Source organism: Botryllus schlosseri, chromosome 10, assembly GCF_051294905.1.
Source record: "Botryllus schlosseri isolate E-star chromosome 10, Bs_hap1, whole genome shotgun sequence".
Lineage (NCBI taxonomy): Eukaryota > Metazoa > Chordata > Ascidiacea > Stolidobranchia > Styelidae > Botryllus > Botryllus schlosseri.
In genome coordinates this window covers 20728614-20756218 of record NC_137245.1, presented here as the reverse complement: position 1 = coordinate 20756218, position 27605 = coordinate 20728614, and the positions used below count along the sequence as shown (strand labels likewise).

General features: G+C 41.8%; 1 protein-coding gene across 2 annotated transcripts; it reads right to left on the bottom strand.

Moving 5' to 3' along the window:
* Window positions 1-813: 813 nt before the first annotated feature.
* LOC145448245 (uncharacterized) lies at window positions 814-27605 on the bottom strand. 2 transcript variants are annotated; one of them, XM_080326604.1, is made up of 24 exons: window positions 26819-27605; window positions 24462-24536; window positions 24079-24393; window positions 23675-23870; window positions 23489-23610; window positions 23288-23426; window positions 23155-23235; window positions 21849-22054; window positions 21668-21763; window positions 15439-15524; window positions 15236-15380; window positions 13163-13285; window positions 12972-13097; window positions 9464-9501; window positions 8847-9037; window positions 5430-5532; window positions 4954-5037; window positions 4765-4890; window positions 4475-4640; window positions 3617-3840; window positions 2044-2150; window positions 1849-1975; window positions 1196-1273; window positions 814-1133 (listed from the first exon to the last, which is right to left on the bottom strand). In XM_080326604.1, exons 1-24 carry the CDS (start codon window positions 26922-26924, stop codon window positions 1029-1031), a joined length of 3165 nt encoding a protein of 1054 aa, XP_080182730.1. In that variant the 5' UTR covers window positions 26925-27605; the 3' UTR covers window positions 814-1028. The 2 variants fall into 2 exon arrangements, with proteins under 2 accessions (XP_080182730.1, XP_080182729.1); XM_080326603.1 differs by having other exon boundaries at window positions 13163-13357; window positions 26819-27603.

Here is a 27605-nt window from a genome sequence, read left to right as displayed (position 1 = left end):
AGCAGTAACTTTACCTACTCTCTCCCCAATACTGTCACATTTAGGTTGATTAACGTTCGTAATGTCATGCTGTTTTTTGGCTGACACGAAATAAATTCCAATTTGCGTGGCGGGCGGCTTAACTGGCTGCGAATAGACTCTGTGACCAAATACCATTTTATTCAAATCCAAATTTTTTGACGGCAATAACTCCGCTTTTACTGGTTGGAATTGAACCAAATTTGAAGAACATCTTTTTTATAGACAACCTAATACTTTCATGGGTGAACAGAAAAATTTCAAATTTTTCGGTATTTATTTTATATAATAAATAGAAACTTTCTTCTCCCGTAGCAATGCGGCTACCGGTTGGAATTGAACCACATTTGGTGTGTAGGCTTAAGTTAGGTAGCCTAACAATTTTATCAAGTAGCCAGTACGAGTTGAGATAAAAAGTCATTTTTGAAGACCCCTAATGAACAGGGGTGTACGAGTTTTGAGCAAACGTTAAAAGGGTGTACCACGTCGAAAAAGGTTGAAGAGCACTGCTCTATACGATTTCCAGCCGAACTGTGACTGTTCCAGACGAGCTGTGGCCTCTGTACGATATTTAGGCGAGCTCTGGCCTTCCCGTACGATTTCTAAGCGAGTTACGACCTCTCCGAACGAATTCCAGTCAATAATGCTATTGCGGTTTTGTCGCACCAAATCGAAGTGGATCTACACCGGCCACTCATTGCTGCTTACATCATCGTATCCACTGCAACATAGCCTACACATGGAAATATATTTGGAAGCAATACGCAAGAGAAGCATAGCAAATATTAGAAGAAATTCTTGTGATAGTGACTTTATTCATGTTACATTCCAGAAATGGGTATCGTGAATATATGTTCCGATATCATAGCATAGCAACGTAACCATAGCATTTGTTATGAATATAATTTTATGCCGCCATAATAATGGTCCCACGAACCAGGGGTGGCCTCTGTGCTGTGCTCAGTCTTCAGTCGGTAAATCAAATTGTGGTCACGCACAAGCTGTACCAACTATTTGGACCCTTTGAAACTACCCGACGCGACCCTTGATCTGCTACTTGTCGGCAGGAACGAATTGCTACTCGAATACGTGCTGGCTCCACCGGAAAACCAATGCTGCGGAAGGTCAAGCTCGGATTGAAATTGTGCTGTGATGAAACGCGAGATTTTGTTCTCACCTGTTGTCGGAAATATCCAGCAGCAGCTGATCTGACCTCGCCGCTCAGAACGCAACAGAATAGGAAAATAAAGAAGCCCTGTGAGTGACGTAATATAAGGTTGAATAGATTGTTATATACCGGAGGCTCTGGAGGTGCCTCTCCTTGATCGGAGTATAGGCCTACTCAGGTACTCTTGACCACCCCTGCCTTTATATAATATCAGATGGAATCCGATTACCTGATTATTTGTGGGCTAGTCTATTTGGCCTGTGAGAAAGAGAGAGAGAGAGAGAGAGAGAGAGAGAGAGAGAGAGAGAGAGAGAGAGAGAGAGAGAGAGAGAGAGAGAGAGAGAGAGAGAGAGAGAGAGAGATGATATTCTTTTTCGCCTGCACCATCGAGATGCTTTGACGACGAAGTTGCAATACGGCCGTGAGGTCATCTAGTCTGCGCTCATAAGGTCTCCCCATGGACGCCGTTAACATGTCGGAAAAGATAACACGTTATCCAAACACAGGAATCCGCCAATCGACAACCATTTCCATTACGTTCCACATACTAAAATGGTAGCATCAGCAAAAAATGCTTGATTTCGACAGGTTCAATCGCACATTGCTAAGTAATGAATGCCCAAAACTATGTAGCTGAACCGTTTATGGATAATTCTTCTTACCTGGGTAGAGTTTAAAATTGTAAAAATATACAGCAAAGTAGTATGGGTTGCAGATTGCGGGATCAAGCCTAGCAACCACGGCAGTCCGAGAATCGGCATCAGTATCGTTACGCCTTTTAAACATTTTCTACACGAAAAGACACGCAAACTCAGCGTACATATACACAACAATATATTCACCTTCAGAACACAAACCTGATGTGCTTCTCTTTGAGTTGTTGAGTCGTGGGTCGAAACATGTTATCATCCTTCGTCGTCTTTGCAATAATGACCGTCACTTTCACCAGTATCGCGGAGTTAACCTTACGAGAAATATGATGATTGCGGCGGCGTATATATTCCATAAACATGTGGCCTACTCAAAAGAGTACGGAACTACAGTTGAACACTTACTTAGATACACTATATCACTGTCAGAAGAAGTTTGTGCCATTTCAGAGAAGTGGGTCGGTTCCACGAGCGTGGCCATAAAATTGAAATGCTCCTTACAAACGAAATCAACGAACCTTTATACCAGCCGTACAGAGGTGGTCACCGGTCAGTGACGAAGTACTTCTGCTTCTTCGGAGTACTCAAGTATGTTTCGCCTATACTTTCAAGTGGTTATGTTTATAGACGATTTCTACATATTCTTGAATTTGTCTTTTTGACAAAATTACTTTCATTGTACACTTTGGATTTTGAAAGTAGTTCTGTGATAACTACAAGTATTCATCACATTTATGAATAGAATCAATGTAAGAATCAGGTAAAATAGCCCGTGTATCGCAGTAAGTGAATAGATTTTCGTAGATCACGCCTTTTTACATGTAATTAGTCATTTCGTGTTCGTTAGTAGGGCTGGGCACAATGATTCGAGTAGTAATTTTAATGATTCGAGTCGAGTAGTAAAAGATGATTTTTTCGAGTATTGAAATTATACGCTCCTCGCAACTCAAAGTTAATTTACTAACGATAATTATAGTTTTGATACTATTTTCCACTCAGGAAGGCTTGAAACCTTGATTGGCTGTGTCGCAACATACGAGACATAGTACAAAGCTACGAACGTTACTGGAAATAACACATTTCCGAAGTCACCATCATCCTACAACATTGCCAAGAAATGGAATGAAGTCTGTATGGTCGAAAAAAATACAAAATTATCTTTAATGTGACCGAAAACAGGCATTATGTTCCTTGTGGTGGCATAAAAGGTACATATTTGAACGTTGACACAGTGCATTCTGTTGTGACGTCATAATGAGTGATACTCGAATACTCGACTCGACTCGAAGCGAAATACGTGGTTCAGAATCGAATCACTCAGGTACTCGATTTTGCCCAGCCCTATTCGTTAGTCGCAAAGATGAACCCCGCAATTTCGAAAATAGCCATCCATCGATAAATTGCTTGAAGTTGGCGACCCCTAGACCGAATCTATTGTTCGAATCTACTTCTTTGAGTGGTTTTCACTCCTTTTCTGTTTTGACAGAGGTTGTAAATTGCTACGTTTACCTGCAATCGAGTAGATGTTTCCAACATTCCTTATGCGTCTACTTGAATAGCAACGCTGACTATAGTTCACCCACATCTGCAGTGTGCAGATGTGTAATTTTGGATTAGGATTGGATGTGAAAATGAGTTTTCCAAGCATTTGGATTCGGGAACAGGACTTCGGCGCCAGCAACATAACCATTCACCATGCTACCTAATTGTCCGAATTTGCAAATTTTCAATCTAGCAAGGTCCGAAGATCGACAAACAAAAAAAATCGTAACCAGCTTACTAAGAGTACACACGCAGCCGGAATTATCATCGCCCAGATTAATCCGCTGGAGGAGCTCAGCCAGCACCATTCGATGACTTGGATTTCCGGCAAAGAGTCAATGTTTTGTGGATCATCTTTGCTACGGCAGCTCATTTCGCCAACACCTTCCAAGTAACACGTCGGATAGGGTTGTTTCGTGATACCGTACGCCAAGGAAATGCCTGATATTATTCCCGGAACAACTGTGATAAATCGAGCGTTTTAGTAACGGAAGAATAGGCATTTGAGCATTGTTTTAGGCAACTGTATTCAAAATATACGCTTATCTGTACTGTAAAAGACAATATTACGAGTTTTTCGGAGAGATGGCTAATATTTGCAATTTTCACGTAAGTGGTTACAATCATACTGACATTTATCCTGAATAGGATAAACATGACATTTCTGATGCTTAACAATGGGGAGAAATCAATAAAACTTTGCCCGTGGATTAATGTTCATGACTTGGACAATAACTTATTGTTAATAGGCTATTTGGTGAATACGACTCCCCAATTTACAGTACTCCATGAATATTCCATTTTACACAGCAAGAGAAACCTTTGACAGCATTAGCACCTTCAATCAGTGCATTAATAAAGCCAGTGACCGAAGTAATCTGCAATAATTTAAGTTATATTCGCAGCGCATGCATGTGGTTCCCCCCCACTCACACTTGAGTAATTAGCTAACACCAGACCTCTTTTGATTCATACGGTTCGCCAGTAACGTATGTATAAATCGCATATGTGCAATGTGCATAAATGCGTCAGGTCCTGCGCGCCTGCCAATTATGGCAGAACTTCATTCGGCATGGACCAGTGAACGAATACTCACCCCACCCGACTAGGTATCGGAAATACTTGGCGCGAGAGTCATTCTGAAACACATGGACGATGGACATATAAAGCGTCATCCCCTCAACCAGCATCCAGCAGAAAGCGGATAAAAGCGAAAAATGTGTCAAGAACGCCACGGCGATGCACGGGACAGCGTCTGAATTCTGGATTTGAAAAGACAAAGCTTCATTAGGCAAACCCCGTCCGTAACTTCCAATTTTTGGATTATGACACGATATATCTTTTCTGTTCGTGTGGCATATGTGATATGCCCGTATTGTATATCACCTTATTTTTCTCAGCAAACACCGTAAATATCTGCGTCACATGGAACACAATTAGACTGATGACAAGATGAGTATGCGCGTCGATACGTGATGACTTCAGCCTCGATCTTAGCGCTACAAATGCAATCTGTTATAAGAGGAAATAGTAATGCATCTAGATCACGCAAGGCATCATCGCAAATTCCAATACCAAAGACAAAACGAGGCAGACTAGCGAAACGCCTTCACCGATGTACGAGATGAGGTTTAGGTACCTTACGTCTTCTTTCCGGATCTGTGCGTGAGAATTTATGGAGTTATTATATCGCAATATTATGTTCTCCGAGCCGTCGCAATATATTACCGGGACGACTTTGTGTTTTTAGGTTTGGTGTTGGTGCTGTTTCGACATCAAGTCGTTTCACACCATACCGGTATTCTTTTTATGGTTTCTGAACTGCCCACTTATATGACACGGCCCCTTTTGTTATAGGTTTTTGTATGATATCGGTAACGCGGTACTTCCTATGCTCAAGAGGTAATGGTTTTAGACTGCTTTCACTTCTACTAAACAGTCGTCAGTTTTTTTGGCAAGTTTATAATACCTAATCGATACTTCTATAATTGTGTAGCAGACCTACTAGAGCAGCAATGACAACTATGTGACCACCTCTGCTGGCAACTTACTTTTGGAGGAACTGGCTGGAGTAAAATGGCGAAGTTTGTGGTATGCTTGCACGAACAATGCACGTAATTTCGGACTCGGTCCACCATAGACACTTCGCATCCCCTTAAAGAGAGTAACTTGTTTCAAAGTGACGCAGCATAATGGTCAAGGGATAGGGCTGTAGCAGAAAAAGTCCGGTTGAGGATGTAACTGTTAGTATTTCGCATTGATGACAAAGATAAAAGTTATACGCGTCGATTTACGTGCCAGGGACTAAAAGCTCGAATGTCGCATATCCCCGCCAAATTTCTGGACTTGGGCATTATGACGTCGTTCGTTTTCTTGACGATATGCGTGACGCCACGTAAGTATTGTAAAAATCGCCCCTCCCCCAACTTTTAGCTTGGCTTCGCCTATACTCATAGCTCACAAAACATGTATAGGCCTATACCAGTGGTTCTCAGCCTTATTGGCCTCGCGGCACACTTTGAAAATGAAGAATAGTTCGCGGCACACTAGCACAGTGGTTATGAAATCTTTTGTTTTACGGCACAGGCAAACTACTAGAATGCGTATAGCAGCAACCACAGTCTTACAGAGGTGGTCACTGACGAAGTACTTCTACCTTTTCGGGGTTTTCTTTCATCTCTACGGACATGTCACAAATACGTCTACGAATGGTATCATTTGACATGGGAATCGTTTTCAATTCTTCCCAAAATTTTTTTTCACAATTTTATTGCAGGCCGGAAGAGGAACTTTCTCCGCTTCCGTCTGAGGTTTTGAATTATCAGCTATTACCGCTGTTACCACATAACTGGCCTGCTGAGATATCGTTCAAACTTCAGGCTAAACTTAATTTCATAAGATTGGCTTGACAATAAAGTCTGCCCACTACCGCATTGTCGATGTAATTGACCGTCGCATCGAAGAGACCAATACAAAGGCGTAGAGGTGTAATATACATGGATGCCAAACGCATTTCCACGCAGATCGTGTAATAGCACCTGTGAGAATAGCAATACCTCAATAGTGTTACTGGCAGCCACCCGCAGTTCAATTGTAGTTCCAACAAACCGGGATAATAAACCTCAGCGACGGGGAAATTTGTTTAACTGATATAAATTGATCAACTTTACTTCTCAATTCTCGAATTTGTCGCCTGCAACATAATGTTGCGCCCCAAGCCTACATTTTACCTGCAGTGATGGCACGCCACCTAACAATCGCAATGTAAATATCTGTTGGCAATTCTAATTTTTAAACATGGACATCACTTCCAGATGAGTTCATTTCTCGCTGGTGGGAATGCCTTCTTAGGTGTTGGAGGTAGCCTATATATGGGCTCCTACTCGTCCTCCGATCTGCAAAAGCAATGTCTTACAAAAAGTGAGTTGGGATCATCGACGACGAAAACATATCAAGAAAACGACTACAAAAAGAAACAGAAAAATGTAATCAACCTGCGTCATGTCCCTGTTCTGCCTCCGGTTCTGATGGGGGCGGTGACAAGTAAAATGTGAACACCATCGGCCACACCTCAATATCACGATCCAATTGCCCGAGTTTAGTTATCACCGTCCTAAACGTATGTGGGAAAGCTAGTATTTCGCCCATTGACGGCGTAGGCCCTAGTTTGATTCATGGCAGTGCAGTAGCAAATTACGAAGCGTCGCAGATTTATGCAGAGGTGGTCAAAGTAGTCAAGAAAGCTACTCAAGTAGAAGTAGAAGTAGAAGTAGCGACGAGAAAATCTACTCAAGTACGAGTAGAAATGCTTCTTCCGTAAGCAACCTAAAACTACTTGAAGTAGAAGTAGAATTGACTGACTTTAAATCTACTCAAGTAAGTAAGTAGTTTTGAAAACAGTGTTAATTCATTCCCAGGGACTGTCTAAAGCTGCAAATTGAGCTATGCAGAAGGTGCAGAGAGCTTGATTCGTGTTGATGCATCTAAGGAGGTATCAATTTTCGACAGAATACGCATTCTTTCGTGTCATGGGATGCAAATTATAGTATTGATATGAAAATGCGATACCAACCCTTTGTTTACTATAAGTCCCCGTTTTAGAGAATATCATGGCATGGCGCCCTACCCCATATTATAAGGCCCCAAGTTGAGGCAAAGAGCAATACCGAGAAGTTGTATCGGATACGATTTCAACACTTTGCGCGATTGGTATACGTTAATAACAAATATGGTGGATCGTAAAATTTATATTTAGTGTTGCTTTATGCCTCGGCAATACATATATGTTCTGCAGACAATTGAAAGGCAATTAGAACTCAAAATATGACACTCTGATTATCATACTCGGAATTGAAAGGAAATTACAAATACCACTTCTAAAAAGCTGAAAATATATTTCATGTCTTTTGTCCATAAAGCTTCAAAGATGATCTGCCAAAACAGGTGTAACATTCCAAAAAGACGGACTTTCCAGATTAGCAGGACACATCATGGGCTGCTAGATAACGATAGGATAGGTAATTGCTAGATTGCGAAACGGTAGCTTTAAACGTTTAGTGGGTCATATTTACTGTGATAAAATATTTGATATGGGCGACAATGCGCTGTGAGCGGAACCATAAGCAATCCGGTACCAAAGTTATATTCAATGACACTTTCGTGAAAACCTATATGTCACTCTATAACTACAGTGCGCGAAGCGTAACAAAATTTGTGGGCTTTAATTGACTTTTATGAATATTGAATGTTGGTACTCGGTGAAAACAGCCCCGAAATTCCTCGGGTTATCTTTCGTATTAGGGATTAAACTACTTCTACTTGACAAACTGAAAATAGCGAAAAGTAAGTAAGTAGATCACAAAATATTACGAAGTAGAAGTAGGGAAAATCAGATCTACTCGAGTAAGTACCAGAAGTAGAGGAAAACTACTTGGGTACTTTTAAAAAGTAGAAGTACTTCGTTACTGACCACCTCTGGATTTATGGGATTCTCCGTCCCTATACGTTGCTGTGCTCAAAGCGTCTTTACAATAAAATGCCCAGAGAAAGACCAAATCCATGACCTAATGGGGATTGAGATACCGTAACTACCGTAACTATGGTCGTGTCGACATCCTTATATCTGTTCACTGCATGGGATTGTACATCACGTCTCTTGATCGGGTAAATTCAACAGAAAAACCAACAATGACACACTCAAAATTTGGATTTTTGGTATACTTCGACATAGTTTACCACATTTGCTCACCTGAGCAGTCCAATTGGCACACTGGTGTGCCGCGGCACACCGGTTGAGAACCACTGGCCTATACGTTGCCAGGTGTGTTTAGAATTGGGCCTATACATAACCAATAGGCCTACTCTAGATAAGTGCCCTACCCGTCCACTGTTACATCCACATTACTCATATTCGGACTGCAAGTACATTGTAAAACTTCATTGTACGTACGTACACACTCATCTCTTACTTGCTATCCCACGCCGGCCGACCAGGCTTTCCGTGAACGAGGTAATTACAACTGAAATAAAACTTCGGCGTCGATTGATTCGGAGCAGGTATGTCCGATGAATTGAAGTGAATGGAAAAACGGACTGCTACAAGACTTTTTCCGTTGCGGCTTACAATCGAAGCGGACAAAATCGGTGAAGTTTCCAGATACTGAAATAAAGGTAACGGTGAGTAGCTATATCGAATATTGTAATCAGTGACCCTAATCGCCTGGTAAAGGACTTCATAAGAGCTATCGATTTCAATCATCGACACTGCTGGGTCCTGCTTTTGTTCAGAATCATTGCTGCTGTCACAGCTTTACGCATTTGAATATTGGGAAACGTGATAACGGACCCGCCACAAAACTTACGACCGCCAAGAGCTATGAAGGTGGTTAGTTTTGAATATAGATCTTGAAATAAAATCTCCCCTACAACTACACCGTTTCATCTTTGCCACGTTGGTAAACAGGGGTAAAGGGGTAAAACGCTGCCAACAAAGTATACTATTAATGCATATTAATTACTACGCGATAATTTATTCAACATATGCATGACCCTGACCTTCATATCAAGGAGAAATGTCAACACATACCTTACAATTGCATTGACTCGATCTCTTTGTGTCCGCGTCTGAAGGAAATGCATCATTTGAATATGAACTTATCGACACACACAATACGCTTTATACTGACAAATGCCGGAAGGAACTTGAGTGTTAATGGATTCGGGCTAGGCAAATGATTTCTCAAGATATGATCTCGCTGAGCCTCTAGAGCTGGGCAATATAAAATACCTGATCGAGTATCGAGTATTCGATACTACGGGAAAAAGACTCCTACGGGGTAGTAGGACATGGGTCCGTTATTTAAACTATAGGATATCCTGACTTCATTCGCTTTACCATAGTGTCCTATATGGTGTCGACACAGCCAAATCCCACGCCTCAGTGAAATTGTATCACGTCACAATTTCCATTTGGCTACAGGCAATTTGACGGTCATGTTTGACCGGCTTGCCGAGCATTAAATTTGGTAAAACGGGTATCAATAGAAAGCTGACTCTCCACTGATTACGAAAATATAAATTTTATTCCGTTCGTGGCCCTGGAACTCCCACAATCAGCCTCGAATTTTTCATTGTTATGGAGATTGGCATTCGGACGCAACAATGCTGTCTGGCGAAACGAGAGAGTAGCTCAGGACGTAACAATGCTGTCTGGCGAATCGAGAGAGTAGCTCGAGAGAAAAAGAGCCAGACACCATTGTTGCGTTCCAATGCCAATCTCCATAACAATGAAAAATTCGAGGCTGATTGTGGGAGTTCAAGGGACACGAGCGGAATAAAATTTATATTTTCGTAATCAGTGCAGAGTCAGCTTTCGATTGATACCCGTTTTACCAAATTTAATGCTCGTCAAGACGGTCAAAAATGACCGTCAAATTGCCCGTAGCCAAATGGAAATTGTGACGTGATACAATTTCACTGAGGCGTGAGATTTGGTTGTGTCGACACCATATAGGACACTATGGCTTTACCGAACGAGGTATAGCGTAATGGTGATGCGTCCGGCTTCTTGACCGGTAGGTTGTGGATACAATCCCTGGCCGGGTCAGACCATAAAGACACGAAAACTGGTTTCTGCGTCTATTCTGCTCGGCGCTCAGCATCTAGGGATAGCAGGAGGAGAAAAATGGTGGTTCAGACTATAGATGACCTTACTGAAAGGTCGTATCACATCTCCGTCGACAAAGCATCTCGATGGTGCAGGCGAAAATATATCTGATCTCTCTCTTTCTCTCTCTCTCTCTTTGTCCACGTACCCACGGATCCGTGACGTCTGTGTCGTTATTAACCCCCCAAAATATAAATTGATAAAGTATAAACTATTTCAGTGCTTTTCCCTAACTTTCCACTCTGGCAAATCCGTATAGTGTAAGCAATTCAGTTCTGTAACCTTCATACGACCAGCCGACAGGAAAAAATTTCGACATCCACTAGTCACTATGCACGCGTTCTCAGAAGAAGAATAGGAGACATGATACAGCTACATCCTTCCCCAATGATCAGAAATGCGTTTTCCGAGGAGATTTTTGCATTGAGTCTATATCAGTGGCTGGTAACCTTTTTTGTCCGAAGAGCCATATTAGCCCTATTTTTTCCATCTCAACTCCTAAATGAGCCATACATGCCAACCAACTGTTACGTCACAATTGAAAATTTATGACTTAATGATAGCACCAATTCGAACTCGCTACATGTGATTCCTGCGCCATATTTTCTCTATAAAACTGATGGTATTTATTGTTCGAAAATGAAGCTCGAAACGAGAGGTGAGGCACAGACGGGCCAAGCCTCACCAATGATAACGCAATTCATTGTAAGTATAGCTTAGAATCCATATTAACTGATATTAATCGAATGTGACTGTTACACTGATTCCAAAAATCTGAATACTTATCGACTTCTCAATCTTCAAAGTATTCACCGGTACCATAACGTGGCGCTACACGCCTACATTTTATCGCCGGTACTATACACAGCGCTATACTTACCAATCAAGAACATGTATAGCTATGAAGTTGCTTGTAATTCGAGTTTGTAATTGTGAATGTCACATCCACGACAGTTTGTTTCGCGCCGTAGATCAGCAGGACAATACGTATTTGAAAACTGCGTTTGAAATGGGTGTCGCCATGTCTGCTGTGCTCTTTAATTAATCAACGTATCGCACAATTCAAGATTTCGAGTCAGGTACATAGAATTTGCGAGTGATATTAACCGCCGGCGTGACAGTAACTAAAATTCGATGATTTTGAAAAAAGAGGGGGTCCGGGCCCCTAAACCCGAAGACGGCATCGTCTTTACTCTTTACCTCTCAAAGACATGTTGATACTGCCTCGAGAATAATTGCTTTATCCGTGATGAAAATTTACCAACACATTGCTGCAATATTGATCTATTCAGTACAAAAATAAATATTTGGCAAAGAGCCATATCTTATACTCAAAAGAGCCAGATATGGCTCGCGAGCCATAAGTCCCTGACCACTGGTCTATATATACGATATACCAGTGGTTCCGAAGCTTTTTCAACTCATCGCCCGTTTATCAATCTCGACACAAATATTCACCCCGCATATTTACGGATCCGAAAGAGGACATGTAATCGGGAAACGAATTTAGCTATAACTCTGATCGCTGGTGAATTTACAAAAAGAGCCGTTTTCCAAGGTGGTAGGTGATTGAAAAACCGGTTGCCGCGTCTGGTTTCCGTTGAGTTGTCCTTTTTTTCGCGTCACATGCATAATAAGCCGTCCTCACGTGCATTTTTTGACCGTGTTAATGAAATATATCTCATTGAACGTTCTACCATTTTTGCCCCCATCGTCCCTTTTGGTATTTCCTCCCCTTGTTTCTCAAAATCTCCCACTTGGGACAATATCGCCCACGTTGGGAGCCACTGGTTTATGCTATTGCGGAGCGGATTGACAAATTCTCTGGTCCGACCCCGATCCTGATTTTAAATGGTCTGTTCCGGCTCCGATCCGGCTCTGGCCGTATCAGGAAAAGTACTCATCCTACTCCAGCTAAAAATGAAAAAGTCCAGTCGGATATCCAATTCGGCTCCGGTCCGTGCTCCGCCCTATATACACAGTACGGTGGTTACGTGAATTTATCAATTTGGCTCGTTTATTTTCGCACTAACTTGGCGGTTATACTTGCGTGTGGTTGGTTGGTATAGTTAATTAGTTCCAAAAGTCCTGCATATCAATAAAGATTCTAGCCGGATCAAAAAGTACTGATCTGGCTCGGGCCGTATCAGGAAAAGTACTGATCCGGCTCCGATTAAAAATGAAAAAGTCCGACCGGATATCCAATCCGGCTCCTGTCCATGCTCAGCATTAGTTTATACCCACACCGAAATTCCGTGTCACCAAATCTTCTCACAGGCAGAGTATCATATCTCGAACCGACAAGTCTTATAGATGCTGAAATCGTTTCATTCCCGATAGGGGATGTTTCAGTACTCGCCATAATCTAAGAATGATCTAATCTAGACTAGGGGCCAGACCGCTCCTTACCTACCGACGCAGCACTTACTGTTATCACAAAACTCGTTGCCGAACGGCGGTTTCGATCGCAGTATATTCGGGTAGAGAGATATAGCATAGAGCGCTTTGCCGTCGTAGTCTGATTCATTCGTTTCGAAGATAACGTTCATGTATCCTGTTTGTTGCAAAATAAGTCACTTCCGACTACAGATGAGCTGGTGAATAGTGAATAGTGAATACCTTCGTACTTCGCGATGTTTCCGATTTTGCTCTTTATGTTTCCAGTTCGTACCTCGTAGAAAAAATTTGAATCCTCGGCTCCATTCCTTGACACGAGGATTGATTCGATAACTCTGTCGAGCGCTAGCAACGCGTCCAGAGGCGAGAGAAATGAAGCGTTTTTCGGTGCTTTATTATTTTTTGGAAGTTCACCCGCTGTGTTATACGATATAAGAACGGCGTAGGATATGAACAGTTGGAGCACTGGGGGAGAAATACAATAACAGCGGCTCAATAAGGAACTCTTCGTAGTGTGCTAATGCTATAGCTAAACTATAATTGTCGTTGATAATTTAACTCTTGGTGGCGAGGAGCGTAAAATTCTAGTATTCGAAGGATATAGGAAATTAGTACTCAAGTAACGTTCCGGCGGTTATTTCGGGAGTTGAGCCGAAAAGTTGATCTATTTTTTTTAGTCAACCAACCACGAAGTCGGGAAAATTTACGCTTTTTTTCAGGTTTTACTCCAGCATTGTAAGTGAGAAAATTTTGAAAAAGTGTGCTCTTTTCACATTTCCAGAATATGGTAACTCTAGTAAATCTTCAACCGTTGGATTATACAACGGAATCTTTGAGTATATCATGCCCTGCCCCTAATATTTCTAAAAAATAATAAATGGAACTTCTGTTCAAATTAAGTGCATCTTTCTCACGATTTAAATGAAACAAAAACTTGCTCCAACAAGCAGGAAATCCATACTGTGGTGGCGAACTACGGATGACGCATTCTTACAAGCGGAGACCGAATGATCCAGATCAGTGGTTTTTAACCGGTGTGCCATGGAACACTAGGGGTTCTCTGAGCCAGTCTCAGGGCCTCCGTGGAGGACAAGACACACGCTCAACTCTTGTCTCTAACACGTGATTTGTGATGATACGCGTCCGTCTCGTCTATCATTGGTTGCAGGTAATTATGACATGTAAGTATTCGAATTGTGACTGTTGCGGTTGGTATACCTCGTGTGGCGTGGCGCACACAGGGAAGGTATGGTGTTCTGAAATGCCAATTCCATCTGCATTAGCTCATTTGTAATTAAGAAACTGGTATCACTATGGTTGCATTTAAAACAAACGGTGTTTTAAAACACTTTGTTTTAAACATGTTTTAAACAGTGTTTTAAACAAAGGCTTTTGAAAAAATAGTGTTTTTAAGTTGTAAAATTATGCCATAATTGTGTAAATGCTTTCCATAAAACATGTTGTATGAGCCTATACGGACAATTACCACCAGTTTTAGCCGACGTATATCGATATGGGATGGTTGGAACCCTCAACATAGTCGGTTAAACAGTTACAGTACAGATATTTCGTCAAAGGAACTATATTTACCCTATATTTTCAATTGTCAATGTCAATCCATTATGACATCACTATTGAATATTCGTGAAGTTATGGTTTTAAATGCAACCATAGGTATCACGCTGTTGTGTTTCGGCGGAGCAATACGATGACATTGGAACAGATGAAGTCATACTGATTTCCCATACATTATAATGTTTCTTTTTGTGTGAAAATTGTATTTTAGTGGTTTTGTTCTTGTTGATGCAAAGTTCCTTTTCTGCATCAGTATAATATATAGTAATGTATTAGATGCATAATTGCATATAGTGATATATTTTTGTAGTTGTAGCGACTCAGCGGAAATTTGTGGTTCCGCGATTACCGGCAGATTACCGTAAGTGTTCCGTAGGTTTGTAAAGGTTAAGAGCCACTGATCCAGATATCTTGTGCTATTGTAGAGATGTGCATTGGGAGAATACGGAGGGGATGGAGGCGTATATTTAAGCAATGAATCGGCGAGCAGTTTAGTGCTAAATATATCATTTTGTATAATATAGAATAATTATGACAAATGTTTCGCTATTCAAGCTCATTTATATTAGGCTGCAACAGGTCTGGAGTTTCCCTCGCATATCAAATGAATAATGCGTCAAATACGCATCAGGCGATAACCCTTAAATAAAAAGAACTTAGGCTAATTAACAAGTTCGAAATACCGGTAGATTATCACGGATATCATGCTATACAATTTACCATTACGAAGGTCCTTCTGCCGGCTGCCACCTTGATCAGCCCAAACGGTGCTGTGCCTTTCGTCAATCAATCGATCCACCACGACCGTCATGTCACCCATGAAGTCCTTTAGCCGTCGCCCGGAAACATTCGTATAGTTGACGACCTATATGGAAAAATTACCGAATCCAATCACCTGCATAGATGGAGCCAGTATGACTTACTTCGAGGGCTTCCACCGCGTCTAGCAGCTTATGCAAGGTGCGACTGCTGTTGCTGGTTCGTATGGTGGTCAGCCTAGCGAGATCCTCTAATGAAAATTTCTTATTTATTGAAGGCCAATCATAATATGAATACGGCCACCACCGACGACCGTTATCAACTGTAGGCTATGGTGATAAACAGCACCAATATGACATTTCTTTGTATTAACATCTAACCTACTATCTATCTAGAAATTGAGAAGCCCTTTATTATTTCAAAGAGAATTGTGTAGCAGCATTTCTTGAAATAATAAGTGGCTTTGTCTTAAAAGTCCGCGCCGTCAATTTGATACGGTAGGGTTATCCCACGACACCTGGCATGATCCTAATATAAATGGCACTAAAATTGATAAACATATTTTTATGCACATATAACATCCAGTCATGAAATTTCTATCAAGCGGCTGATCTTTAAGATATTCTGGAATCGCTGTTATGTATAGAACAGGAGAAAATGTTTTCGCAAGCATTTTTTTTTTGAAAACGCCAACAAAACATCTCTAAGTTTGTATCAGTAGGCTATTGGCGATTTGGTAATTAAAGTGAGTTTGCACTGTAGAATATTTCATCTCAGACGGCTATTCCGTTTATTTGAGTTACGAAGTTTTAGCACAGTGGTTCTCAACCTTTTTGTCTTCGCGGACCCCTTTCGGACCGTCACGGATCCCCGCGGACCCCCACAAAGTTTTACTTCAAATTTAGCTCAGTTATCGTGCATTCGTCATCTGTCTTGTGCAAATGATAACTGTATGCTTAGTGATAAACAGCATCAAAATGACTTTTGTCGAAAATAAGATCATACTATCCATGTAGAAATTGAGTTGCCTTTTATTACTTCAAAGCGAATTCCACAATTGCATTTCCTGAAATGCGAAGTCGTGCCTTGAAAATCCGGGCCTTCGATAAGATAGTAACAAGTGCCGAATATCCATTTCACCTATAATTAGTTGGTGGTGAATGTAATAATAACGCGTAACGCTTTCCACGACACATTTAGGTATGGTCGCAAGTCGCAACAAATATGGCACCAAAAGTTACGAACAAAATTGTTTAATGAACATATAACGCCAAGCCTGGTCATTTCTAGCAGGTTATCTCGAAGTTTGTGGTAATATGGTTATATATATCATAGAAGAAAATGGATTTTTGTAAGCATTTCGAAGTCGCCGTGATTGACCTTAGTCATCCAACTTTTTTTCCCCACAATCCACAACAAAACATCTCTAAACAGGAAAATGTTTATATCCGTATTGACTATTGACAATTTAGCAAATAAAATGAGTCTGCACAGTGGGATATTTCATCTTAGACAGCCATTCTGTTGATGTCTGGTCGGGAGTTTTACTCGTAATGAAGCGAAACTGCCTCGTGATTTTCCGAATTTAAAAACATACAAATTAGCTTATCAACTATTTTGAGGCTTCGCGGACCCCCTGAAAATGCTTCGCGGACCCCCGGATGAGAACCACTGTTTTAGCAGTTGTGAAGCGAAACTGCCTCGTGATTTAATTCAAAAATAAAAATAAAACATAAATTGGGTAGATTCATTTATTGGTCACACCAGTGAAAATCCGGTACGAACCAGGATGACGACGAGGGGCCGCGAGGCCATAGTACACACAGACGCCCTTTTACAAATGTGGCGTTTTCGCGGATCTCTTGAAAATGCTTCGCGGGCCCTGCGGTGGAGAACCACTGCGATAGACTATAGTTAGAAGGTGACGGAGTGGATGGTATCAAGACACGACCAATATTCTATTTGTCTTCCTTCAGTATCCCCAATAGGACAGTGTTACCATATTTGAGAATTTGAAGTGGCACAATGTGGTGCAGTTCGCAAGGCAAGTCAGTAGAGCCTAAGTGCATAGCGTTGTCCACACACATACAAAGTATACGTATACCTTGGGCTAACCACCCTCATTAAGCCAGTTATGGGCTGACGACCCTATAGGTTTCGCAGATGAGCGGAGCAATTGAACATAATTATGGACATGAAAAGCTTAGTCAGATTCCAATAGATAACCGGACTTGGAGTCGTATTTATGACTATTTCTAATTATCATGCGATGTTCGCGCGAATATGAGTCCACCAATGGATTGTCAGCTTGGGTTTGTAGGTCATATACGATGCAGGGTTTGGGATTCAACAAACCACTTACGAAGGCATCCATCCAGCAATCTAGGCCTGATGTGCGACCACCAGGGTCGTAATGACTCGAGTCGGACTCGAATCGCGTTTTTTCGGTAACCTGACTTGACTCGAGTGATTTCCTTTAATACTGAAACTGAATCGACTCGACTTGTATTCGAGTCATTGCGCATGACTCGATCAAGTCATATGACTCGACAATCGGACGGGCAAGACAGACATTTCATTGTAACTTCGAAGAATAGTATACTTATCCCTAGGGCGATTTTTTTGACCTAAAAAATCAAAATTTTGACCAAATTTTGACCAATTTTGACCAAATTTTGACCTAACGTATACAAATTAGATGTTTTCCCACATAATGTGAGAATTGTGCTATACTTATCTTAATTCCTGGTTGGAAGGGTTTGTCCTTACGAAGTAGTTTCGCCTGAAAAAACGTTTTTGACTCAAAAACTGACAAATTTTTGGTCCGTGGACAATGGACATGGACATATTAGCACGCGACACAATAGCAAGCGACACTTAGGCATGCGACACTTGAGCATAGCGACTTCTGGTCATGGCGACTCGTGGGCATGTAGACACATCAGCACAGGGACATACTAACATGAGGACATATTAGCATGGGGACACATGAGTATAGGGACACACGAGCATGGATACACGTGAGCATAGGGACACATCAACATGGTGACAATTTAGTAAGTGCCACTTGAACATGGTGACACATGAGCATGCGATACATGAGCCTTGACGATACATGAGCATGGGTACACAAGAGCATGAGCCCATATGCGCATATGGACACAAGAGCAAAGGTGCACATGAGCATGGGTTCACACACGCATGCGACATTTGATCATGCGACGCGTCTACATGCAGACACTTGAGAATGTGACACGTGGATGTGCAGACACTTGTGCATGCGACATTTGAGCATGTTACACTTGAGCACACGACACTTGAGCATGCGACATTTGAGCATACGACATTTGAGCATGCGACACTTGCGCCACTTGCGCATGCGGCATTTGAGCATGCGACATTTGAGCATGTGCACTTGCGCATGCGACACTTGCGCATGCGACACTTAAGTGTGCAACTTTTGAGAATGCGACACTTGAGCATGTGACCATATAGATTTGTCTGAAAAGCTCCAAATATCACGGTAAAGCGATAAAGGTTGTTATTGCTCCACATACATTGGAATCGTTTACACGTATCAGACGAACTAAAAGAATATATCCTTTTGTGAGACGAAAGCGATTGCAAATTCGCATTTCGACACGGGACTTCTTATTTTATTTTATTTTTGCGTGCCGTGGGTGGGTAGGGGGGACATTAGGGTTGGAGGTCGGTTAAGGTTCATGTTGGGGTTAAGGTTTCCCAAGATTAGGGTTGGGGGATGGATAATATGGTTGGTTAGGGTTAGCGTTTGGGTTAAGGTATCCCAAGATTAGGGTTGGGGGTGATGAGTATTAGGGTTGGGAGGGGGATATTATGGTTGGTTAGGGTTAGGGTTAAGGTTAAGGTACCCCAATATTAGGGTTAGGGTTAGGGTTAGGCTTTGCGTTGGGGTTACGGTATCCCAAGATTAGGGTTAGGGTGATGGGTATCAAAGTTGGGAGGGGTGTATTAGGGTTGGAGGAGGGGAGATATATCGTTTTCGGACTGGTATAAATCCATGATTTTGACGCTAGTTAACTACACACTAATAAATGAAAAATGCTGAAATGTCGCATGCTCAAGTGTCACGTGCTCAAGTGTCGCATGCGCAAATGTCGCATGAGCAAATGTCACATTCTCAAGTGTCACATGCTCAACTGTCGCATGCGCAAATGTCGCATGCTCAAGTGTCATATGCTCAAATGTCGCATGCTCAAGTGTCACATGCTCAAGTGTCGCATGCGCAAATGTCGCATGCTCAAGTGTCATATGCTCAAGTGTCGCACGCGCAAATGTCGCATGCTCAAGTGTCGCATGCGCAAGTGTCCGCATGCTCATTTGTCACCATGCTAATATGTCACCATGCTCATATATCACCATGCACAAGTGTCAACATGCTGAAGTGTCCCAATGGTTATGTGACCCATGCTCACTTGGTACCATGCCCATGTGTAACCATGTTGATTAGTCCCCATGCTAATGTGTAACTATGTTCAAATGTCGCATGCTAATATGTTTCCATGCCCATGTGTCCCCTTGCTCATGTTTCACCATGCTGATATGTCCCCATGCGCATGTGCCCCCATGCTCATGTGTCCCTATGCTCATGTGTTACAATGCTAATGTGTCCTCATGCTATAGCGCATGCTTAACTGTCGTTTTTCATTGTGTCGCATGCTCATATGTCGGGCAACCCAAATTTTTACATGAAAAAAACTTTATTTAAATGAAATTTGTCCTTGTGAAGAATTCCAGTAGTTACATCACGTATTATGGTGGAAATCAGGGTTGTAACCAAGTCACAAGGCTCCGAGTCACAAGTCAATCACAGTTTTATAGTTTTGACTCGAGTCAAGTCGAGTCGCTTTCAATTCACCACCGAGTCAAGTCCGAGTCCAAGTCACCGAGCAGAGGGCCGAGTCCGAGTCATGGTATTGTGACTCGAGTCGAGTCCAAGTCATTGTGTTGACTGCCAAGTTTCAAGTTAAAGGCTTGTTAAATCCACTTTTTATAACTCTGTTAGGTGATATCGAATGGTTCGCATTTATAATATACTGATTTTCGTCATTTTTAGCAGTTTCTGGACGCATTTTCAAGTACCAGTACCAATAGACGAAATCCCAATAGTGTGATTACTTTACTATTCCTCGAAATTACAATGAAACGTGGGTCTTGGCCGTCTGAGTCTCGAGTCATATGACTTGGTTCGAGTCATGCGCAATGACTCGAGTCCAAGTCGAGTCAATACACAAATTGACTCGAGTCGAGTCGAGTCATTTCTGTATTTTGAGAAAATGACTCGAGTCAAGTAGCGTCATCTGAAAAACGTGACTCGAGTCGGACTCGAGTCATTACAACCCTGGTGGAAATAATTAAAATTTGTTGTAGTGCAACAACGAAAGATACTTTCCTACATCGTCGGGTAGAAAGTGTCTGTCTTTACTAAGTAGCTTTCCAAGAATAGAGAAAGAACGTTCAACAGTAGCAGTTGTTGGCTGAAAACACTGAATTTCTGCGTGTTTATGCTTACACATGCTGGTGACACACCGTGTTGCTTCATTCTGACAATGGTGTCTACATCACGATTTTTCATTATGCGCTTCTTGCCATGCAATGCCCACGCAATCTTGCTTCAGTTAAGATACTGCGGTACATTGCGACAATGGGCCGTCTACAACAATGAGCAGACAATGGGCCATCTACAACGGTAGGACTATAAAGTACTAAAGTGGGCTACAAGCTTAAAAATGTCAAACGACAAGTTCACCGACAGTGCAAAATCTACGATACAAACGAAATGCAGGTTGCAAAAAAATTTTGACTTTGTAATTTTTTTTTACATTTTTTGACCTAACGCTACAATTGTAACCTAATTTTGACTTTTTTGACAGGTCAAGAAAAATCGCCCTACTTATCACATTATTGGTAATTCGTCTATCAGTGCTCGAAGATGAAAATTAGGGCCAGAAACTGTTAAGAATGAAGATATAAATGTGAGGCATTCGATATCACCTAAGCCTAAGCAGAGTTGTACAAAAGTGGGTGGATGATTACTTGAACTCGAGAGTCGAGACACAATGACTTGGCTCGACCCTCCAAACCCCGGTTTGCACTCGGACTTGATTCGGTGATGAATTGAATATGACTCAACTTGATTGGAGTAAAAGCTATAAAAGTAAGATCGACCTGTGACTTGGTAACAACCCTGGCGACCACATTCCATTTCATGACAATACCAACAAGCCAGGGCGCATTATCATCGCTCACGATTTAAGATTATTCGCGCATAACATCATTTGTGACTGACGTCATAAGTGAGTAGCAAACACATTGTGAGCAACTCTACCAAAGGCATAATCCAATAATACTCACCAAACCTAAGTACAGCTTCCGAAGCATCGACGTAAGCGACATCGTCTGAAGTCGACAACCACTCTTCAAACGCAGACAAAGTAGACGGGTCACGCACTGATAATACCGTATCAAATACAACGATTCGATTGGAAAAGCTGGCGGTTTAACGTTTAACAGATAAGCCAACTATCCTACTCACCTAATGGTATTTCGCAAGCCACATTCTCTTTTTTACCTGACGGTGGCGATCGGTCTTCCCCGAAAATACAGCGCAGCTCAGGACATAATAAGGTCTCGTTCGCTAGTAGCAGATAAACGCGACACTTGGCGTGCGTTGCCGACGGGTACAGGGTGTAGCGGCGGCTAGTTAATATATCTTTCACGAATTTCGAGCAGCATTTTCCTCTGATGGGAATAGGCAGATGCGAAATTAACTTTGAGATAAATCGCATTATCGGAAATACGTTCCTACTGAGGTCATTAATACAGCTTGCATCACGTAAGCCCCGGTGGCTAGATAGAGTAGTGGTATAATCCGCAGGTGCAACACCAATGGATTGTGGTTTCGAGTCCGATGGAGGTCGACTCCAGAATTCCTACCTGAGTGTTTGAGGTTTATCTAGGCTCCTCGCCATCTTATTCGCGTAAGCGGTGTCTTATAAAAGCCTAAAAGTGGGCCGTGCTACAAGTCGGCAGCTACGGAATAAAATTGGCCTGGTGTAAATGACCATAGTAGTCGACAAACGACATGAAAACCGCAAACAAACAAACGTATAAGCCCACGTAGCCACCGGATAGAATCGTGCGAAATACAGAATATAGGGCGACAAAAATCGAGCATTGTAATTCCCACTGGTCGTCAGTAACGAAGTGCATCTACTCGTTTGGAATATTAATGTAGGTTTTGCCTACTAATCCTGATTACTCAAGTGGTTAAGATGCACCGTGCAATTCACGAAGTGGTCGCCTCCGATAAACTAAAAGAATGTGACCTATCGATGAAATCTGTTTTGAAACTACTTACTTGACTTTTCACCACTTCATTTTTAACTTCTATTTGCAATTGAGCAGACATTTACGGCGTTACTTTGACTTCTACTTGAGTAGCAACGCTGACTACTTCAGCCACCTGTGGGGATTCCGCGGACCGCGATCTATTTCGGGGATTTCATGTTGTCGACAATTCTACTTCGATTTGCAATCAAACATACCTAGTCGAAGACTTGCAAAGCGTGATTAGTGCACAGAAAATTCAACGCAACAGCGTCAGCGTCATGTTTCCATCTCAACAAAGTCGCGTTATAGTTCAAAATGAATAGATGCTCATTGCTCATTTGCTCAATTGCTCATGCGGCTGACTGTCATTGTTAGTGCTGTGTATTGGTGCGGGGCGGATCGACAAATTCTATGGTCCGACTCCTGGCCGGCCGTATATCCAATCTGGTTCCCATCCATGTCACCAGTCCCGCTCTACAGTGTATACGCTGCATATTTGGCACACTTACGTGGCGTTAGCTTCGCAGAACTCTATTGATCGCACTTTGTCAATTTGTACCCGCAGCCAAGTTTGATTCAAGCCATTTCCTCTGAGAGATAAAATACATCGTCGTTCCATAATACCAACACGAGCTACCTTACCTCATCAATATTGTGAAGGCTTCGAAGCTTTTCCAGTCATACACTCGGTAAAGCCGACCGCGAACGCTATCTTGAGCACAATCAGCGGACCCACTCATTATAAACTTGATCAAACTTTTGCGATTCAGGTTTGTGTAATCTTCAAATGAGCACAATTAAATCCACGCTTTCGCGTTCATATGTCCATTTCGTTTGTCTTACTGGTAAATATTGCAGCCAGCGGTGCCTTATTATCGATTGCTGTACGCAGCGACGTTATGATCCCGCTTGTTTGATAGCGGGTGCGATCAGGGTCTCGGGTTAAATGATAGTAATGACCAAATCTAACAATTCAAATGCCTCTTGCCTTTGATTCGTTACAATTTCAGATTAAATCAGCGCTCTTACCGGTCAATGAAATAGCTGCTCCCTACCGGACACATACCGAATATGGATTTTGTCATGCTTACAAAACGCAAAGTACCTTCCTTCCATTCGCATCTTATCAGCGTATTGCCGCGTAGAAGTAGCACAGCGGTGCGTGGCTCGAGTGCTGAATACAGCTGCCTGAGTGATGCGTGACGCGGACCCGCCACATCATTTGCTGAAAACAGGAAAGGTAAAATTCGAGACAGAATTTAATGCATAAAAAAGAAATGGTATTATAGTTGAAACTGTTCCGGAACCACAATTCCTGGATTTTACTTTTTTAATTCCTCCCGGTACTGATAAGCTTCCCGACAAGAAAACTATTCTTTTCTTTCCATTTTGCGCAATAATATTGTCGAAATGTTCAACGTATTTTTACGCACCCTTATCCGTGCAATTACGGTGAACGCTCTCGTTAACTTTATCCCATTGGGCATGATATCCCAGCACGACCTTGATCATAGTATTTGCGGGTTTCTTGAAGTAAATGAATAAATCCGTATTATTGTAGGAGGTGGCGAAAGTGGCAACATCGGCAGAATTGGGGCAAAAGTTCCATAACTTCGCGGACGATTGAACCGGCGGTTCTCCGAAAAGCAACAAAGTCGAGTCAGTGAAGTTGTATATAAGGTATTCTTTCGAGACGCGTTTGGCGTAATATACATTTCCACGAAATTGATACATTACGTCCGAGTGTGCTAAAGAGAGGTATATCGCGATAATTGATAGAGCGTCGCAATTCGTAAACAAATACATGGTATCCTACCGTCTTCAATCAACCCGTTTCCGCAACTCTTTGCTTCCTCCTCCACCGTAGAATTGGTCATGTAGTGGTAGCTGTCTGAAAATATTTCGAAGATGACGTACGTTGGTCAAAAGCGGCAGCAGATGTGTGCGAAACACAGCATTGTTTTGAAAATGTGATTCAACCCGGATTCGTGCTGGGCAACACGCAAAAAGCGATTTATAAATAGGACATAGTAGGCTATTGGATTAGGATAATCGATTCGATTGATAATCTACTATGACAATGGTCAGTAACCGGTGGCCCATGGAGCACTGCTGGTACACGAGGCGTTAGTTACCGGCCCGCGAGAAGTTCGTACACTTAAGTAGCCTATAGTGGTCAAGATTCATTTTGAAACCGGTCCGCAGGGGAAAAAAAGGCTAAAAGGTTGCGAACCCTAATATATGGTCTTTGTGTTATCTTGATGACATGCCAAAATAAATTCTATAACGTACAGTATATATCAGTGATTCCTAAACGTGGCTCTTGCAGAGCCGCATGCGGCTCCAAGGTAGCCTTCTTGCGGCAGTGATTGACTTCTAGATATGCCACAAATATATAACAGACGACATTTGTTGTTTGTTTCTATGAATATTTATAAGTCTATTTCTTTATATGAGGGATACTGGACTTGCTATGTCGAAAGCCACCAAAAGCCGCTTCTGAAAAGCGAGAAAGCGACTTCTTACAGGCTAGCGTCAAACGCATGGATGCATGGATGTCAAACAAGGATATGCCTATATATTGAGTTCTTCTGGCCATAGACCTTTCTATATCGTGTCTGTGAAGAGTAAATTTCGACACAATTTTACTAACATCAAAATAACAGCTCATAGTCATGTATAAATTGCAATAAGTCGATTATTACTCAGCGTATAATCCCCCGCAAACTAGTGCATTAAGTACTGGAATGTATGAAGAGCTATCACATAACGACATTATAGTATGTTGTAGTTATGATATGCATTTCCAGTTTATTTCAATGTGTAGCACTCCCCAATCCGCGTCTATCAATGCGAAAATAACCGATATAGAATCTATAGAAGTCCATGCGCAATATGCAGGCTTTTGATTAGCTGGACGGTGAGATCAAGAGGTAGACTAGATACCTCTAATTTTTCGTTATAAGTAGCCTTCTCGAGTGTTTTCATGCGGCTCCATACGCACTCTGAAGTTTGAAATGCGGCTCCGACATACAAAAATGTTGGGAACCACTGGATAGCCTACTGCCTACATATACTGCATTCAACTTTTCTCGATGCAAAATCTGGGCCTGTTACTGTTAGGATAAGGGTGAAGTGTATATTAGGCTTACCATATTTTGAAAATGCAAAAAGAGGACACTTTTTCAGAAATTTGCAAGATACAAAACCGGAGTAGAATTCTCAAAAACCGGTGAATTTTTCCCACTTTGCGGTCGGTTGACTAAAAAAAAAAAAAAAGGTCTTCACTTCCGCTCAGATCTCAAAATAACGTTTTTTACTCCACATTGCTTGGTGGATGACTAAAAAAAAAAAAAAAAAAAAAAGGTCTTCATTTCGCTCAGAGCTGAAATCACCGCTTTTCCTCCGAAATACCCGTCGGAGCTTCACTTCTGCGCTAATTTGCGGCATATCACTCGCAATTTCCTCTATATCTGACCTCAATTTTCAAAAAAGAGGACAAAATCTCAAAAAAGAGGACAAAAGGGCGTCCTCCGAGGACACTTTCAAAAAAGTCAAAAAAGAGGACAAATCCTCTTAAAAGAGGACGTATGGTAAGCCTAGTGTATATGCCTACTTGAAATCGTCACTACTGCACATATTGATGTGTAAGGGACACCCCTTCATTATCACCATAAATGAGGAGAGGTTCGATTTGGATATTGCATTTGGAATGGTGGTAAACACTATAAATGTATAGGATATGTATATCATGATTTATATTTTAGAAATAATGACGAGAAGCAAATATGAATGAAGAATACTGTCTGGAACTTTCAAAATTCCCACTGTTTTGTAAGTTACTATAATAACCACTGTGGAAATATTATTTGGAACACATGCTGCAAACAAACTTATTCATTACTGCGTGATAGTAGGACCAGGACGAGCTGTCACTCCAGACTCAACTAATGAGCATCAGTGGGCCCAAGCAACGGCATTCTTGTTAATAGATAACAATTGTAGGAGCAACTCTCCCTGGAACCTCATCCAAGTTGCTGGTAGTGAACAGTTAGTAGAATAAAATCTATTACTATTCGAGCAATGATGTTTTGTGCAGTTGTCTCAGACAAATTATTCAATTTAGAAATTTCCGCATAACAACGGTTGATAAATCACTGAAACATGCCATACCGAATTTTGTACATCTCTCGGACGATCCCTGCGGATTATTTGCATCATATTGCATACCCGCGCACTTTGTTAGGAACAGATACAATGCCAGTAAATTTAGTACCATTCTGTCATGTAAAGATGATCCACCTCAAATATAACAGCAAACACCGGTACGAGCTAACTTCAAAACAACTAGACATAAAAGCAGCAGGAAACGGCCTGGTGGGTCGACACAATGTGTAGCAATGGAATAATTCATCGAACTCCTGTTTACTGAAGACTAGAGCAGGCTATGATATCTGGCACCAAGCGCGAGAATGCAAATTTGCATTCAACGGTACTTAGAACTACAGCGGTATATCACAGACACGGTCCTCGTGAATGCGACTGACGCGAGCTCAACGTCAGTCGCCACGCCAACTATAGGAAGTTGAATATGACGATTGGAAATGGTGCATTTAAACGCCGCGTCAGAAAAACAACCATCTATGTGCCAGACATGACGACAATCGGAAATTGCTCCTATTTATAATATTCTCATGACTACCGACTTACAATCTAATAGGGAAATCACACACAACGGGGATTCTGCGTTAGGTTTGTCCATGTTGGCCTATCTATAGAACTTCACAAAGCCAGCATCTATTTTCCTGTTCCCGTCGGTCGTGACCCCGCCGAAACTCCTCAAGGCCTGACGCAATCACCACTCGCAGGATTTCCATTCAAGTCCTCAACCAAAATCATATCACCACACAAGGCTACATATAGGCGTATTTCAAGCAATTTCATTGCTGAGCATAAACTG